Source organism: Sebastes umbrosus, chromosome 18, assembly GCF_015220745.1.
Source record: "Sebastes umbrosus isolate fSebUmb1 chromosome 18, fSebUmb1.pri, whole genome shotgun sequence".
NCBI classification, from domain to species: domain Eukaryota; kingdom Metazoa; phylum Chordata; class Actinopteri; order Perciformes; family Sebastidae; genus Sebastes; species Sebastes umbrosus.
The window spans coordinates 20,360,329-20,377,729 of NC_051286.1; the positions used below are offsets into that span (position 1 = coordinate 20,360,329).

The window sequence follows — 17,401 nt, forward strand, 5'->3', positions numbered from 1 at the left end:
TTTTCATCCCGATGATTAAAAGAGTCTTTGAGGATTCTGGAAATACTTTCAGTACAGCATTACGTGTTGTTAAACAATTTATTTATGCAGAAAAACAGATGGTTAGCGAATGTAATGATAATACATGAGAGGCACAAGCCGGGGTTATGTCTGGTGGTCTGATGTGTGATCATACGGAAAGTGCAGAACAGGATATTATATGACATTACACAACAAATGAAGCTGCTCTTGCAGTTAAAGGACATGGATAATACAGGGTTTCTGCTAAAATAGCGGGACAGTATGAGGTAAAACCAGACTTCACCTCCGGCTGAAACATATGTGTCTGTCTCCTGGGTACAATATCTATGGTAAGCAGCAGCTAAAGGAGCGCTGAGGTCCATAGGCTATGTATGCAGTATTTCTTAAACTATGGGTCTGGCCTTTAATTGGATCACGGGTCTGTTTCTGGTGGGTCCTCACACGTCAAACACACCAGTTTGTTTTAATCAGCTCAGGTCTCAAAGCAAGGCTCAATTTAGACAATTTATGCCTGCAGAGCTGCAAAGGTTTACTAAACCTGGCTGTAAAAGTGCACCGTGTGTGAGTCCCTGTCAGCCTATATGGACTCCCCGCGCTATGGTGGCCAAGCCAAGGCCAGCGACTGGTAGATCCACTGGGAGTGTAAAAACAGATTAATGTGGCGTGCCAGGCCCCGTGACCAGACGTGTTTGACGTTAATGCTCCACTGTATATTATCCAGCTTGCAGAAAATGTTGGATGTGAGCGATGGGATCCAAGGACAGGGATGTTTAGGTACTAATTACCAAACAGCAAGGCACAAGTCTCGCTCCATATTTCCTTACTCCTGTGGAAACACTAGGCAGGCTCCATTTATTTTCTTTGACTGTTGTTTCTGGCAACGCCGCGTCTCAGTAAACACCACTCGCCCACCATTGTAAATCCGACAGGCGCAGATCTTTCAAGTTAGACTCCTTTGAGGAAAAATGGAGACAGATCGGATGGCGGCGCTCGGGTTTTCCGTCTTAATGAGAGAGTGGAGAAGAGGGATGGCGTTTGATCCCTGGCATGGAAGCCTCTATTTAAGCCTGTCAACGGTCATCACTCTCTCTCTCTCTCTCTCTCTCTCTCTCTCTCTCTGTTATGGATGGAGAAACAGACCTGCACCACTGGATTTGATCAACTCAGTCAGGCACACTTAACCCTTTTCAGGACAAGGATCCAGCCTCTGCCGGCACCTTTCGCTATCACCGAGTCACGCCGTTCACCCCTCCCTTCACCAAAGTATCAGTGTTGATTGATCACCTAGCTGCAAACGAAAAGAAAAGGCAGAAGCAGATCTGTGAAAATATTATTTTATTTGTAGAGCTTCGCAATGAGCAAGGCTCTCAGTCATCATGCTCCAATTTCATATCATGTGTTTGTCCAAACCACACAAGAGCCTCATGGTTCTGCAAGGAAGTCTCGCTATAGTTGCAGCCTGACACCGAGCCAAAGACGATAAGCCCCGAGACAAATTTCCATCCGTCCTCCGCGTGGACAATGGAACTTTTGAACTTGAACTTTAGCCTGTGGATGTTGCTAGGAGGAAATGTCTCTGTGATGAAGGGCTGGAGGGCTGGAGGGCAGCGCTCCTCCTGACCATCGTGGACCTGGCCTGGAAGACGCTTTTCATCGCAGCACTAATGGCTCCACCTAATCAGGCCTGATTGGGGGGCTGCTAAATAAATACTCTCTCCATTCATAATATCATGTGTAACTTAAGACAAAATCAATACCTAGACCGAACACCAATAGCTAGAGGCAGAACAAATGTCTCCGCTCTGGCTGCAATACATATTTTTCAGAATCAGTGACATTGGCATGGATTTTTGATACTTCCAAATAAAGGCACATAGTTAAGGATTTTGAGCTCTTAAATATTACAATTTAAAACAGATTCATGCATGCAAACAAATCAGCTCTGTTCTAATGCTCTCGTCAGCTAAATCTAACGTCATCGAGCATATAAACGTATCATTAAAAATCAGTCTTTCTTCAAATCAATCTTTCAGAAGCAGGAGTGAATCTCAAGATGAGCTCAAGGACACAAAACAACTACAGCAGCAACACCTAAAGTGATGACAATCAAAATGAATCTGCAGCTCGCCAACAGTCATATTCAGCAAAAAAAAACAATTAGCGCCAATCCTAGATGAATCTAGGTGTCTCCCCCCTGAGCCAAAGCTTGATAATAAACACTGGAGTCAGACTAGACTCCTGCGGGCTTAGGAATAAATAAAGTGAACGACCCTGACATCAGCAGCTAGTAAAATGTTTGGCCGTGCGGACCGGTGGAGAATGCATGAAAGAGAGCTTTGTGTCATGAGAAATAAATACAGACGGGACACAATCGTGTTGGAGCGAAAGTGTTATGTCAGAAGTTTCACAGCAGCAAAATTCGAATGTGGTCTGAAACCTGTGAATTAAGTTAAATGCACTTGATTTATCGTCTGCTCCACTTCTCTTCTGCCACGTCTGTTTCTGTAATTGCAACGCCACATTACAGTTGTAAAGCAGCAGGCCTGTAAGCCACCCTGTAACACAGACATCTGCAACATCATCTGACCTGTTTACTACGACAGACGAAAAATATATGTCTGGTTCCTAAAAATGCCACTGAAGAAGACTCAAAAGGACAGTCACATGTATGTTGAAAAGTGTTGTGTTGTGGTACTAGTTTATCTCGTTTGAGCTCGGGTCGGTTGGCGAGTTACTTGGCCAGTCTCCTCGCCACGTCTTTGTAGGCGGTCTCGATCTCGGAGTCGGCAGCGCAAGTGTTGGTGAATTCGTCCCGTGTGTAGGCGTTCTTCAGGTACCGCCACACGCCCGACATGTCTGAGGGGATGTCGTAGTTGCGGTACTTCTTAGCAACAACCTGGAAGATAAGGCAAAGCTGTAACTTCATGAAGTGAACACAAACAAACTTGATTTACTTTTGTCAGACATTTAAAATCCACCCCTGGGCAGTCTTATAACGGTACCATCATTTTATGTGCAGTGCATTCCACGAGCTATTTTCACATGAGGTGTTGCAATTGACATTTTTGTGCCCTGCCTCATTTTCAGTTAATACATGTGAGAGTAAAAGACTTTCAGCAACGTCACGCACCTCTAGGCTGGTATGCTAACCGCCAATAAACACCGAAGAAGAAGAAGAAGAAGGAGGAGAAGGAGAAGGAGAAGAAGAAGAAGAAGAAGACTTTCAACAACCCTCTGGGTGTTCTCTGTGCTGCCTAAGTTCAAGTAAGTGAGCACTAGCAATATAGTGTGGTGACTTTTTTTTCCAGAAAAAGAGTGAGGGAATGTGAGAGGAGAAGGAGAGAGACTGTGTGAGTTGCTCTGCCTGATTCAAATGAACTCAAATGACCTAAAAAGCCACTAAAAGTCTAATGCCACAAGCTGCTCTATGAGGCTACTAATGCTACCATTAGCACACTAACATGCTCACAGTCACAATGAATGCTAACATGCTGATGTGTAGAAGGTATAATGTTTACTATGTTTACCATCGTATTTTAGGGTGTTAGCATGGTAACATGCTCGCAGTGACAATATTGACATGCTGATGTGTAGAAGGTCTAATGTTTACCATGTTTAACATCTAATTTTAAGGTGTTCATTTGCTAATTAGCACTGAACACAAAGTACAGGTGAGGCTGATGGGAATGTCATTAGCTTAGCAGTTATCTAGTTCTAGACCTGCAGGTGGTGCAAAAGGGAAGGTCAGGGGATCACCAAAGTCAGTCTACTCTGTACCAAATCTCATGGCAATACATCCAATTTCAAAATCCAGTTTGGACTAAAATCTTGGACCAAAAGATCCACACTTATATATTGTCAGTAGACTCAATTATATGTTTTCCCCTGTATGGCTGAAGAAAGAAACAATTTCTCTAATATTTGCAGGGACTGACCCAAAACTTGTTTTTCACTTGTTATATATATACTGAAAATATTTGTGACACCATGTTACATTATTTATATATATATATATATATATATATAATTGAATAACTATTAGTATTAGGAATGCCATGTATGAGTTTGGATTTGACCTTAAAATAGCTTTAAACCCCCCAACAATTCATTATTATTTATTTATTTATTTGTTTATTTTCTTTCTTTTCACTATGATTATTTTATTTGTGTATTTCTGTGTATTTATATTTTTTTGTACACTTATTTTCTTTGCGTGGTTTTAGTTGTGTGCCCTCTGGATGTTGTCATGGGTGGAATATCTATCAGTCCAAACATGTTTGTGCAGTGGATTGTCAGCGTTGTATTAACAAAATTCGGAAAAGAAATATTGTTAAAATAGCTTCAAACATGAGTACTTGACATCCAAGATAATATAAATCAAATACTCCACTTTTTTTTTGTGTCTGTTTTAAATGAATCAATTAACAATGAATATTCCCCCCCAGGTACGCCTCCCTCACTTTACCTTGACTATGTGAAGCTTCGGCAGCAGGTTGCAGTCTGCGAGAGTGAGCTCGCTTCCATCGAGGAAGCTGCGGTTGGAGCCCTTCTCCTCCTCCATGCTGTCTGCATCTATCTCATCTGGCAAGATGCTGTTCAGGTAGTCATCCAGCTTCTTCAGGGCCTTGGCCAAACCTTTCTCTAGAACTAAACACACACACATAAGAAACACACATGAGCATGGGTACAGTAGGTAAAGTGTGTGGTGATAACCTCACTAGGTGGCAGCACAGCAATACATGAGTCCAAGCAGGCCTCAAACACTGGACTCTGCTACTACCTAGTGGAGGAATATAATACTGGCTGTCATATGTTCTTTCTGTGCGGCGTGTGAGTATGTGTGTAGTGTAAATGGCACAAAATGAGCAGCCCACCGGCGTTGGCCTCTGGTTTGGTGTTCTTGATGTAGGCTGAGAACTTGGCGAAGATGTCGTTTCCAGCTGTGTTCGACTCTCTCTGCTTGGCGGCCAGTTTGGGATACCTGAGCAGACGGGGAGGAGGGGTGGGGGGGGGCAGAGGCAGGAGACGCAGTCAGAGACGCAGGCGCACCAAACCATCTGGATAGCATTAACACCTGGACTGGAGCTCAGCTCAGACTGAGAGCATGTTACACACTCGCACCGAGTTGGCCGCCCGCCCCTTAAGCTCTCTCACACTCAGGTCCATTTATAATGCAAAAAACTTTACAGGCAATAAAAGAAAGATTTAGTTGATCTGACGTTTTTCTCTGCAACTGCTCGCACACTGGCTTTGTTCTTTTTTTCCTCTTCTTCTTGGGAATGACAATACCCCAAAAAAAACAATAAACCTGTCTTGATTTTTCTAAGATTACACAAAAGCAGTGGCTCATTAAAGCACATGTAGTTATTGTTTGTGTGCCTGAGACACATTATATTAATTTACAAATGATTTACAGCAGCCATAAACAACAAACAGCTATATCAGTTAACATCAGTCCCCATCAAATACAGCACATATTCACTTTTTATTGGACTAAAATGTTTCCTGCCCTTTCAACAGTATCACTGAAGTGAAATAAATCCAGCCAAAAGCAGCGTGTGTGTAGTCAGCGATACTGTAAACTACGTGTCGTAAAACCTTCCAGTTGAATTACTTTGGAGGGCAGAGCGTTTCCTCCAGGAACTCCTCGATCTTGTTGATATCGGTCTTGACCTCTCCGTTGAAGGTCAGGAAAGGAGGGTGTGTCCCCGGAGCCAGGTTATGCAGATCTGCTGGCTTTCTGCAGAGGACATAGAGATAGCAAATATGTCATGAGGAAGTGCATGAGTGTGTATGTGCACTGGAAACTTGCGCTCTACTATGCATCCTAACCTTTTGAGGTCGACGGTAGTGACGTTGAACACGACCCCTTTGAGCCAGAGGATCATGAATAGGCGCTGAGAGAAGGGACAGTTGCCGATGCTTTCTCCGTCGTTGCCCGCCTGCACACGACAGGAAGCAAGTCAGAGTGATGACATATGACACGTGGTGGAAATACAGCCATATAGTTAAGTCAACACATTTCTGACGTTAGAGAGAATGATTGACGAATAATGGATTAGTTGATCAACAGAAAAATGCCAATCATTTGATGGTTCAGGCTCTCAAATGTTAGGATTTGCTGCTTTTCCTTGTAGTAAATAGTTTCTCTTTGGATTTTGGACTGTTATTTGGACAAAACAAGACATCTGATAACATCACTCTGGGCTCAAGGAAATTGTGATTGACATTATTCACTCAAAAGCTACTACTGTGTGCATGTTTAAGTGTCCTAGAACAAGACACTGAACCCCAAGTTGCTCCCAGGGTGCTTCACAGCAGCCCCACTGCTCCTAATGCTTAGGATGTCAAATTTCTGTTTTGAGTTTAAGTTTTTTTAAAGGGACTATATGTAACTTTTAGAAAGTCCTTGTTATTAATGACACCGGTGGCCGTTAAGTGAACTGCAGTCAGCATCCTGTTGCTCGTGCACGCAGTCCGTAGGCGCGAGCCATCATCCTGGGCATCGGCCAAAACAGTGACTTGACATTACATTACAATCATATATCACCATTACTATCTGTAATGTCCAATCTCCATGATACTAACTAGCTTGCCCTTTGCAAATTACTTCATCAGCTAACATTACGAAGCAAAAGGTCTCAGTTTTTAAGTTATATTACAATCTGTTCACACAATGGCAATACAAAGCGATTAATACATGTAAATTGTTACAAATAGTACCTTTAAGTTTAAGGGTTTTTTTTAAGTTTATTGAGCTAACAATTAATCTAGACAATAATCGTCAAATTACTCGATAATGAAAGTAATTCCCCCTACTTGGGTCACAAGATTGTCTTTCCTGAGAATCTGGCAACCTTGCTGCTAACATTAAATACATATTGGATTTAACAGACTGTTATCTTTGACTTTTATTTGACCAGAAAGGTTGTTCAGAGAAGCGTCATGGGTTGTATAAATTTAAACACTGCGCAAACACATAAATACGTCACCCTTAAATCCCTGATCAAATTTATGATAAGGACAGAGTCAAACCAAAAGTTCACTCTGGATATCAGTAGTATTCTATGTGTACTAAATGGTGTCTATATATCGGCCATATAGCAAAAGCATCATACTCTTGATGTCAAAACATTTTACCCAATACCAAGAGTAAAAACAAAATTGTGGAATTTGTCCAAATGGTTTTGAAATGAGTTTATCAATGAATCCAAACGTTTAATCCTATAAATAGCCTAAAATAACCAAATAGGAGTTGCAAGTTTTTCTATAGTCACGTCCCCTCCATCATATACATCGTGCACATGTGTGTCGGCATGTGTGGATACACAGCAGAGCGTCAGCAGTGACACCTGACCCACTGGCCCAGCTGAATTATACATAGTGATTCCATCAGCTGGTTCACTGTCCGACGGGGCACTCACAGAGAGGTCCACAACACACAGCAAAATACACTGACCTCTAGGTCAACACAGATTTGCCACTGGAGACAGTTTTTTTCATTTATTACATTAGTGACTTGGAAAATAAAAGTTTTAAGAGATCAGTAGATTCATTTAACTATGTGCAATTTCGTCGTATCCTTGAGATGGCAAATAAATGCTTCACTTGAATGCAGCATCAGCAGTCACTTCACAAATACAAGATACGGAAAACATTTTGCCATTCAGTTCATGTGCTTGACAGTACACTGCTCCCAGCAAACACCAGAAAACTGAGCTGTCAGTCTAAAAGTAGCTGAGCCAACTGTATGTACGCCAGCCATTGATGCCCGGTGCTGTCATGCAGCCTGAGTGCATGCGATGCTTCTGTCCATTCATTGTTATGGCTAGGCTCAGCGGCACGGCGGTAACACAATACACAGCCACTGATAATAGCCAATCAACATCTAGAACACGGAGGACAAAAGCTGTCACACACAACTGGGCCTGTGGGCACGAGGAACGTGAGCGCACGGAGCCGCTGAGAGATCTGATGATGAGTGGGGGTCCACTGGAGGCAATGTTACTTCATATGATCCATCCAGCCCATATACAGTACATATACATGCATACTTTATTATAGGGTTACTGGGCTAGGGTGTTCTCAGTTTGTCTTACCACACATTTTAATGAGAATGAATGACAAAGCAGCATTTGCAGGGCAGTGCAAACAAAACAATTACTCATGTTTTTATATTTACATTTGTCTGTGATTACTTAATACTGCAATATTTCAACTCACCCGTTCAAACGCACTTTTTTTCAACAGAATGATCAGCTGCCCAGGCTCAGAGTAATAATTTGAGTAAATCATATGTTGCTTTTTCATTTCCAGTATGCCGTTTTATTTTCTAAAGTACTTTATGAAAGCTTTAAAAACACTTTTTATATTAAATTGAACTTAATTGTACAATTTCCCCAATAAGTACCATGCTTTAAAAATAGCTGCCACTACAGATCTGAATTTACACAATTACATTTTTCAGCTACTTTGATGAATAATGTAGGCAAAATTTGCTAGTGTTATACGGGGCAATCCCTGTATACACGAGCACTGAAAAGTTACACTTTAAAATAATTTATCATTATACTTCCATAAGGTTGGAGGACCAAAAACAGAGAGATAGTAGAATAAGAAATGTCAAAATTATTGCAGCATAGGACGAGATATCCTGACATTTATTCCCAACTATTGGTCAAATTGGACTCAAAAATGCTGGATTCCATGATGCAAACAATTACATTTTTTTGTCACTGGATAGCCCAGATATATTGTGTCATATGTTGAATAGATTGTTCGGTGAAAGTCTAAATTGTGTGCAGGGTTTATGGGGTCATTAAAGGAGGTGCAGCCATGTAGGATGACTCTGTGTCCATCTAGGTCACACCTCAGATGGAAGCATCTGGGCTGCAGCTACTATGGAAACCATAGTGCACTTAACACACTGCACATAGAGTGTGAAAAAGTGAGTTTGGTTTCATTAAGAACAACATTTACTGAAAGAGTGACAGCTTAGGATTGCTAACTAAATGCAAGGCAAAAGACAAATTATCTAGCTACGGCATTTTGCTTTCTAGAATTAAGAGTTTCATGTACTGAAACAACAGAGTAAGCCGAGTGTCAGTGAAGTTTCAGTTACCTAAAGCTGACTGGTTTCCTAGGAGGTGGATTGGCTGAAAGCAGCCTCCACACCAGCTAATTGGGTCAGTGCATCCAGGCAGCAAACACATCATCAGCAATGAGTTTTCCCACCTGCCTCCACCTCACCTGCCTCAGGTATATCCATCTACCTCTAACATTTCCCACAGGGCCTCAAGTGCATCTAGTTGTGGAGAACAAAAACAACACTGCACTTCCTTCCAAACTGGCACTTTTGTCGTGTTTGCTTTATTTCGGAAGATAATCTGGGACTTCTATTGATCAGTGAATACCAGCACAAAAATAATGTCTTTTATACTTGAATATAAAAGAGCAGAGTGGCTGATTTAATGGATTTGAGAGTGAAGAGAATTAGCCCGCCACGCACACCGCTAATGCAGTCCTTTAAAAAAAGTCTTTTAATGTGGAGTAATGTGGAGTAATGGTAGCACAGCAGAGCTTCCCACCATCGACAAGCAGCTTCAGTATCACTGTCACAACAATCCCGGGTCAACATGGAGAGCAGTGTGCCAGTGTAACTCTACCTCTGCTATTGAGTTACACAAGCTTTCCACGACACACAGTAGTGCACTGAAATCCTGCTCATATACTGTCTATCTATCTTCCATCAAAACTTAACTTAGAAAACCACAGTTCTGTCTCTGTCTTACCTTGACAAAAAGCTCGATATCAGGGTCTCTGTCTTGACTGTTAGTGGACATGATGCCTGCTTCTGGCTGTCACCTTGATTCTTTTTTTTTTTTTTTAACTACAGTCCTTTGCTTATCCTTGGAGGTCTACATCCTCCAAAAAAAAAAAAGATCTTCTCTGAGATTATCCTCTCTTCGCTGACAGTGATCCCTCACACCTTAAGAAGAAGAAGCTGTCTTTGGTTTCTAGTCCCTGTTCAAGATCTCCACCATCCACCACCTTTATGGTCCTGCAAAAGGCTGTCTTCTCCCTTGTTTGTGTCCTGTCCAGGTGGCAGGTAGAGAGCCCCTGTGCTCTGATTTAGACACAGATGGAGAGCAGAGCGAGCTCTCACTGACACAAAGTGGAAAACAGGTGTCTGTCTATAGCCAGGGGGTGGAGCCCCATCACTCTCTTCCCAACGCAGCAACCAAACTCTCCTCTAACACACACCATGCACTACCATCACCTCCTCTCTATTCTGTCTCATCTCACTTCACTTTCTTATTTTTCTCTTTGCTTCTTGGGGTCAGAGCAGGTTGACCTTTCCAGCTACTTCACAAACAAAAATATCAAAAATATCACCCCTTTTGAGTAATCCCAAATATTAAATATATAACATGCAAAAGAAGTGGGATGATAATTGTGTCACTTTTTGTCCCTTTTTGAGCGCAGCAGCATTTATATTTAATGCATGTTCACATGTTTGACTCTGGCAGAATGAGGCAGGTTATATTTGATCACCAGCAGGAGACCTGGAGAGTTTCCCTCTGTGAATTATTGATGCTTGGCTTTGGTTTTAAGGCAAGAATTGGCGTTCATTTACGGAACTGGCTACTAAGTAGGGCAACAAAGATAAAAACAGGTCTTCATCACACTGAAGAAATTGAGTGGTGCTCACTATTTGGCTCATTGGAACAGGCACACACAGTGTTCTGTGAGACATATACCCTCTCATCATCTGTGAATTTGGGAGAAGCTAGAGCTAATATTTAGAACTGTTCCTATTTATAGAGCAGCCCCCTCTCCTGGCTGACAACATGCAGCACAAACCAATTACTGGGCCACTATGGAAGAAGGAGTTCATTATCAGTGTTTATGGGGGAACAGCTTGAGTACTTTCTAAATGTGTTATTTTTAGGTTTTATTTGTATAGGCCTTAATCAAAGCTACAGTCTCAATAGGCCTCGCAGCACCTACATGATGAAAACAATACATGATAATGAGCTGAGCTCTAAGTCTTTTCAGATTTACATCTCATTCGAAAGTCTTTCGACTACCAAATTTGGCATTAATAAATAGAAAGCTTTATTCCAAATGGGTGCAACTGCATTTTAAAGAAGCTCTTTTCATATATTTTAGCATATTTTACAGGCACAGACCAGAAAATACACTGAATTTTTGCTGATTTTATAAAGCAATACTTGACAAGACTAAAAATATGACAAGATTGATACCACTCTCATACTGTATACAGTGCATTCAGAAAGTATTCAGACTCAGCTAAGGTGCCTCCCATCGCTCTCTCTTGGTTGGAGTCCACCTGTGGTAAATTCAATTGATTGGACTTGATTTGGAAAGGAACACACCTGTCTATACAAGGTGTGCAGAGCTCAGCAGAGACAGGAGTGTGTTGAGGCACAGATCTGGGGAAGGCTACAAAAACATTCTTCTGCGTTGAAGGTTCTCAAGTCATTCATTCACAAGTCAAGGTTCTTAATCATTTTTAAATGGAACAAGTTTGGAACAACCAGGACTCTTCCCAGAGCTGGCCGCCCGGCCAAACTGAGCAAGGGCCTTTATGGTAAGAGAGGTGACCAGGAAAACGGTGGTCACTTTGGCTGAGCTCCAGAGATCCTGTGTGGAGATGGGAGAAACTTCCAGAAGGACAACCATCACTGCAACACTCCACCAATTATGGCAGAGTTGCCAGACAGCCACATGACACACCTGAAGGACTCGACCAGATTCTCTGATCTGATGAAACCAAGTTTTAACTGTTTGGCATCAAGCTGAAGGTTCACCTTCCAACAGGACAATGACCCTAAGCACAGAGCCACGACAAAGCAGGAGTGACTTTCTGTGAGTGTCATTGAGTGGCCCAGTCAGAGCCTAGACTTGAACCCAAAAGAACATCTCTGGAGGGACCTGGAACTAGCCGTCCACTGACTGTCCCCATCCAACCTGAGAGAGCTGAGAGGATCTGCAGAGGAGGAGGAGAAAATCTCCAAATCCTGTTTTTGCTTTGTCATTATGGGGTATGGACTTTAGCATAAGGCTGAAACGTACAATGTGGAAAAAAAGGAAGGGGACAAATGACCCTATTTGTCTGTGTAATGAGGAATGGACTGAGAGGGTTATTGTCATGCTTTTAACAAGTTAGGTACATTTAAACTTAAAATATGAAAAAGTCAGATTAATTTACAACCAAAATAAAAGAAGGCTGCAAAGACAATTGGGACAATATTTTGAGTTGGGAACATAAAAATTAGTTCACTAGACACCTTGAGGATAAGTTATAAAAATATATCAATGGGGTGCATAGACTACGAAGCTATAGCTGGCTGTTGGCTGTACCTGAATATTCACTGCCAGCGGTATCCATCTTATCTATTTCTCTGTAGAACAGCAAATAAGCCTGTATCATAAAATGTCTGACTATTCCTTTACTAAATCCTTGATGATCATAAAACCATTAAAGGTTTAGAAGAATGGCCTTGGGGTATTGCGTACCCTCTTGAGACAAAAGGAAGCTCAAATCACTGACTTGTTGGGCTAATCATTCACCCGGACATCAAACAGTAACAGACATTTTGTATCTTTCCAGAGCCAAAGTAAAAGGGGGAGTGTTTGAACTCTCCACTTTTGTCGACACACGCTTGTCAAATGTGACAACCAACAGTCTTGTCGATATAAGCATTGTCTTAATGAACCATCAGTGACAGCCAAGCTTTCATTAATATGGGCATATGGCCATTCAGGCTTGGCCAGTAATCGTTTACAGTTGGTGTTATCATAATCAGTTTATCAGGCTGTATAAAAATATAAAAAAAGATTAAAAAACACTTATTAGTGATAGTATTGATAGCCTATTGGCAGTGGTGTGCTATATCACAAACGGCAGGGGAGGAGCCACGTAGGTTTTCAGCATAGACAGACAATCTCCCCTCCCTACTTTTATAGTGCAGCTTGGTTTCGTTTATGGCGATCATTGAAGATTAAAAACTGTTGGGAAATCCACCCACTGGTTGGACAGGATAGAGGGTGGGGTGGTATGCAGAAAAGGGGCCAAGTATGTTGTCACTTCCATGGTGAACTATGGTCCACCTTTATCATAATTGTGATATAATGACACAAAGATAGCATATCGCTAATCCCCAAAACCCACCAATGTATCAAGAAAATGGGTGAAAATCAGCTGCAAGGACAGATGTATAGAAGATTTCTTTATGCCGTGATAAAAGAACAATGGACATTCAGTATGTTATGATATTCATGACCCGAGATGTTGGATTTGGCAAGGCTAAAGGCTAATACTGTTTCTGGAGTTAGCCCCAGTCCCTGTCACAACTATAGGAGGAGGTTTGGATCACTTCTAGGAATCATCATCCAGATCAGATTGTAGCAATTACTTTGTTTGTTTGCATCTGCGTTGATTGCATACACTCATTTCTAGTCGACCATGGCCTATGCCAATACAATATAAAGACAATTGTAAGATTCAGCACTAACCACTACTGTCGTTCCCTATTACGAGGCCTTTTAGTGAGCTAAGACAGAGCTCTCCTTGAGTCCAGCCCCACTGACTCTCAATCTCGGTTGCCCAATCAGCAAAGTGACCCCTGCATGTACTGATAGTACAGCTCACCTCTCACAGAGCAGCTCTATATCAGAAAAGCAGCAAAACACACAGGGTGATTTACTCAGGCATGGAGTTCACTCCTGGTTTCTATTGCCGTACAGTAAACCAGTTAATTATTACATCAGGCTGCCTGCAGATTAAAGTCACTGACAACGCTGCTGATACAAAGAGATCACTGCTCCTACGACGTTTCTCACTGAAATATACTAATATACTAAAGTTATAGTACATTTGCTTCAAAAAGTTTAATTTATTCAACTTAAAAAAAAACCTCTACAGTTAGTTATGCTTCAACAGTAAACCATGCGTATACTCTGGCTATAAATAAGTTAAGATTTCTATTTTTAGTTTTTCACATAGTAGTTGTATAGTGCTTGAGTATTATCTCTTCTTACAACATCATTATAGTTCTTATCTTTTTCAATTTTTTTTGTATGTTTTCTTGCGCTTAATTTGACCTGCAAATGGAATCCACACATTCAAATTTCTTGACTGTAAATGTACGTAGCAAATTCGAATTATTCTGATATGGACCTTGATTGTGAAACTGAAAGCATTATCAGTTGTTGCTTCCGAATATTTTATATGATTATTATCACATAATGAATATTGACCTAAAATAAGATTAGATTAGTTATTTGTATGGCTCAGTCTCAGCCAACGAATGGTTGATGTTTCACTTTTGGATGGTGTCTCTCAATATATGCACTAATCTTTGATATAAAATATATAACGTATATACAGTATGTGGCAGATATTGAAATACAATAACCAATGTTCTGTCCCCTGAACGCAGAACGTGTCAGTTGGTTGATAACTTCTATTCAAGGGGAATTAAAGTCTCTAGCCTATTTTAATTATGTTGGTTTTCCATCATCAGTAACCAGTGGTGGAAAGTAACAAAGTACAGTTGCTCAAGTACTGTATTTAAGTACAGTTTTGAGATACCTGTTTGAGTGTTTCCATTTTCTAGGTACTTTATACTTCTAACTCCACCACAATTCAGAGCTCTATATTGTACATTTTACTCCTACATTTATCTGAAAACAATAATATCAAATATAATCAACAAATACATTATGATGCATTATTATGGGTTAAGATGAGACTTTATTGGTCTCCAGGGTGTAAATTCACAAGCTACCAGGTGGCATATAAAGGAATTAAAATGAGTTCCACCTTTACCAGCTGCAACATTAACGTGATCTTCACATTAATGTATCAATAATATAATATATATATTATTCTGAAAAGGGCCATTCTGCATAATGAATACTTTTACTTTTGGTTCTTTGAGAATATTTTGATGCAGATACTTTTGTACTTTTACTTAAGTCAATTGTTGAATACAGGACTTTTACATGTGTCAGAGTATTTCTACACTGTGGTATTGATCTGAGTATACTTCCACCACTGAGTAAGCAATCCTGACAGGACTTTTGACCTTTTGTAACTCCAGGCCCATTTCCGATTGTTCAAACATTTCCGAGGACCACCTTCCCAAATAAATGACAAACTGGGCTATAAAATATGTGTTATGCCACAGTCAGGTGTAATGACCCACATAGATATTCAGCTTACCCTCACCCATCACTGCCTGCCATTATGAATCCAAAGTATTCAGGGTCATATTTCCTCACCACACACTTTTGCTGGTTTAAAAAATTGCTTGATTTTGTGTCACTGCATCTGTGCCATATATGTCTGTAAAGGGGAGACTCGTGGGTACCTGTAGAATCTATTTTCATTCACATATCTTGAGGTCAGAGGTCAAGGGACCCCTTTAAAAATGGCCATGGCAGTTTTTCCTCACCAAAATTTAGCGTAAGTTTGGAGCGTTATTTAACCTCCAGCATGACACGGTTGGTACCGATGGATTCCTTACGTTTTTCTAGTTTCATATGATGCCAGTATCTTTACTCTAGCTTTAAAAGTGAGCCCGCTATAACCTCTGAAATACAGAATAGTGGTTAATCTAACCATTTGGCAGACCCACAAGGTGTCTCTCTGAGGCCCACCAGTGGGCCCCGGACCAGTGGTTGAGAATAGCTGTGCTAGAGGATCCAAAACAGTGAAGGATACACAGACAAGATGATGGCTTCAAGGAGCATTTTGGCAAATCGGAAAAAAATGCTGCTGAGTTCATCACTACTGAAAGTGAAACTCTAACTTTAATGTAGCTGCTTATGTTTGATGCCTCATATGCTGAACAGTGAGGCTGAAGCAGTCTGATGGCAGAACCTGGGTCAAACCCTGCAAACACTGTCTGCTGGTCCTCTCTATATTGTTTCTTACCTTGACGAACAGAGAGATGTCCGGCTGGCTGCTCTCATCCAGAGTCACATTCTCCAGAGTCTCCAAAGTCTCCACAGTCTTCAGGCTGTAGTCGACGGACTCCTCCGGCGTGCTGTCAGTGCTGGGGAGGGTGTACGACATCAGCATCTCATCTTCCTCCTCCTGGACCCTCAGCTGGATCGGTGGGTCATCGCACGGGTCTCCGGGCGGAACGGAGGATGCTGAGGAGGCCGAGGATGATGATGAGCGCCTGGATCCGTCGTGCGCCTCGCCGTTCACCTCCTCCACCTTCGCCTCCTCCACCGCTGGCTCCACCTTCACCTCTGTCACCTCATCTGCTTTAACCTCTTTCTCTGCTTTGGCCTCCTCTTCATCATCATCGCTGGATGAAGAGGACGAGCTGCTGTGTTTGTCCTCGTCTCTGGTGTCCATGTAGTCCGGAGAGCTGCGCTGCTCTCCTTCCGCGGAGGAGACGTGGACCGTCACCTCGCTGAGCAGCTGCTGCTCCTTCGACTCACCTGAGCTCACCTGTTTGGGCTCTCGGTCGTCGGGGCTGTCGGCTCCATCACGGCGCTCCTCATGCGCACTTCCCTCATCTACTGTGTCATAGACGTTGTCCATGTTTGCTGGGTTAGTTTTTTTTTTACCTGGAGAGTTAAAACGTGGTTCACAGTGGTGGTACACGGTCCGCCTGCCTCTGACTGACTGACTGATTGAGCGCATGAGCGAGAACTCATAGGAGACCTTTGATCCTGCGAGTTAACAAGTGATTTATGCAAAAGCTGCTGTGCCTTCAAGGACATACTGGCAGTGAGGAAACATCAGCTTTAGTGCAACGTCACCTTCAGTGAACACTTAAGACACTTACTTATTTTTGTCTTTTTTATTTAGGCCTATCCAACTTTTATTCACTCCAGATAACGTACTCCAAATTGGATTCATTTATTGTAATTTTACAACTTTTGAATTTCCAATTATGTAAACTTAGCCTAACAGAAGTTACTTTGTAATGAATCGCAACTAAAGATTTATCAGGGCTACTTCCCCTTAGCTTGGTTTGTTGGTATAATTTCAATTTGTACTTTAAATGATAATATTTCTAAGGCACTGTATGAAAATTTTTATTTTTTTTGAAGGGAGGATAGTCTGAAATCTGGGGTTGAGGATAGGGTCTTATTTTTTTTCACAGATTTATATTTGATTTTTTTTTTATTATTATTATGTTATTATTTTTTTTATTAAAGGACAAGTGTGTAACAGTTAGGGGGATCTATTGGCAAAAATGGAATATAATATTAATATGTATGTTTTCATTAGTGTATAATCACCTGAAAATAAGAATAGTTGTGTTTTCGTTTAGCTTAGAATGAGCCCTTCATATCTACACGGGGAGCGGGTCCTCTCCACATAGTC

The 17,401-nt window shown here is 41.5% G+C and overlaps 1 protein-coding gene across 2 annotated transcripts; it reads right to left on the reverse strand.

Annotated features, from left to right (window-relative positions):
* Positions 1–1,339: 1,339 nt before the first annotated feature.
* Positions 1,340–17,156, reverse strand: clic5b (chloride intracellular channel 5b). 2 transcript variants are annotated; one of them, XM_037750196.1, is made up of 6 exons: positions 15,989–17,156; positions 5,854–5,963; positions 5,636–5,761; positions 4,896–5,002; positions 4,487–4,668; positions 1,340–2,917 (listed from the first exon to the last, which is right to left on the reverse strand). In XM_037750196.1, exons 1-6 carry the CDS (start codon positions 16,709–16,711, stop codon positions 2,753–2,755), a joined length of 1,413 nt encoding a protein of 470 aa, XP_037606124.1. In that variant the 5' UTR covers positions 16,712–17,156; the 3' UTR covers positions 1,340–2,752. The 2 variants fall into 2 exon arrangements, with proteins under 2 accessions (XP_037606124.1, XP_037606125.1); XM_037750197.1 differs by lacking the exon at positions 15,989–17,156 and adding an exon at positions 9,813–10,255.
* Positions 17,157–17,401: the final 245 nt, after the last annotated feature.

Coding starts and splice junctions, on each gene's coding strand:
- clic5b (XM_037750196.1), bottom strand. CDS start 16,711: ATGCGCTCAATCAGTCAGTCAGTCAGAGGCAGGCGGACCGTGTACCAC. Junction 4,669..4,895: donor CAAACCAGAGGCCAACGCCG/GTGGGCTGCTCA, acceptor GTGTGTGTTTAG/TTCTAGAGAAAGGTTTGGCC. Junction 2,918..4,486: donor CGAAGCTTCACATAGTCAAG/GTAAAGTGAGGG, acceptor CTTATCTTCCAG/GTTGTTGCTAAGAAGTACCG.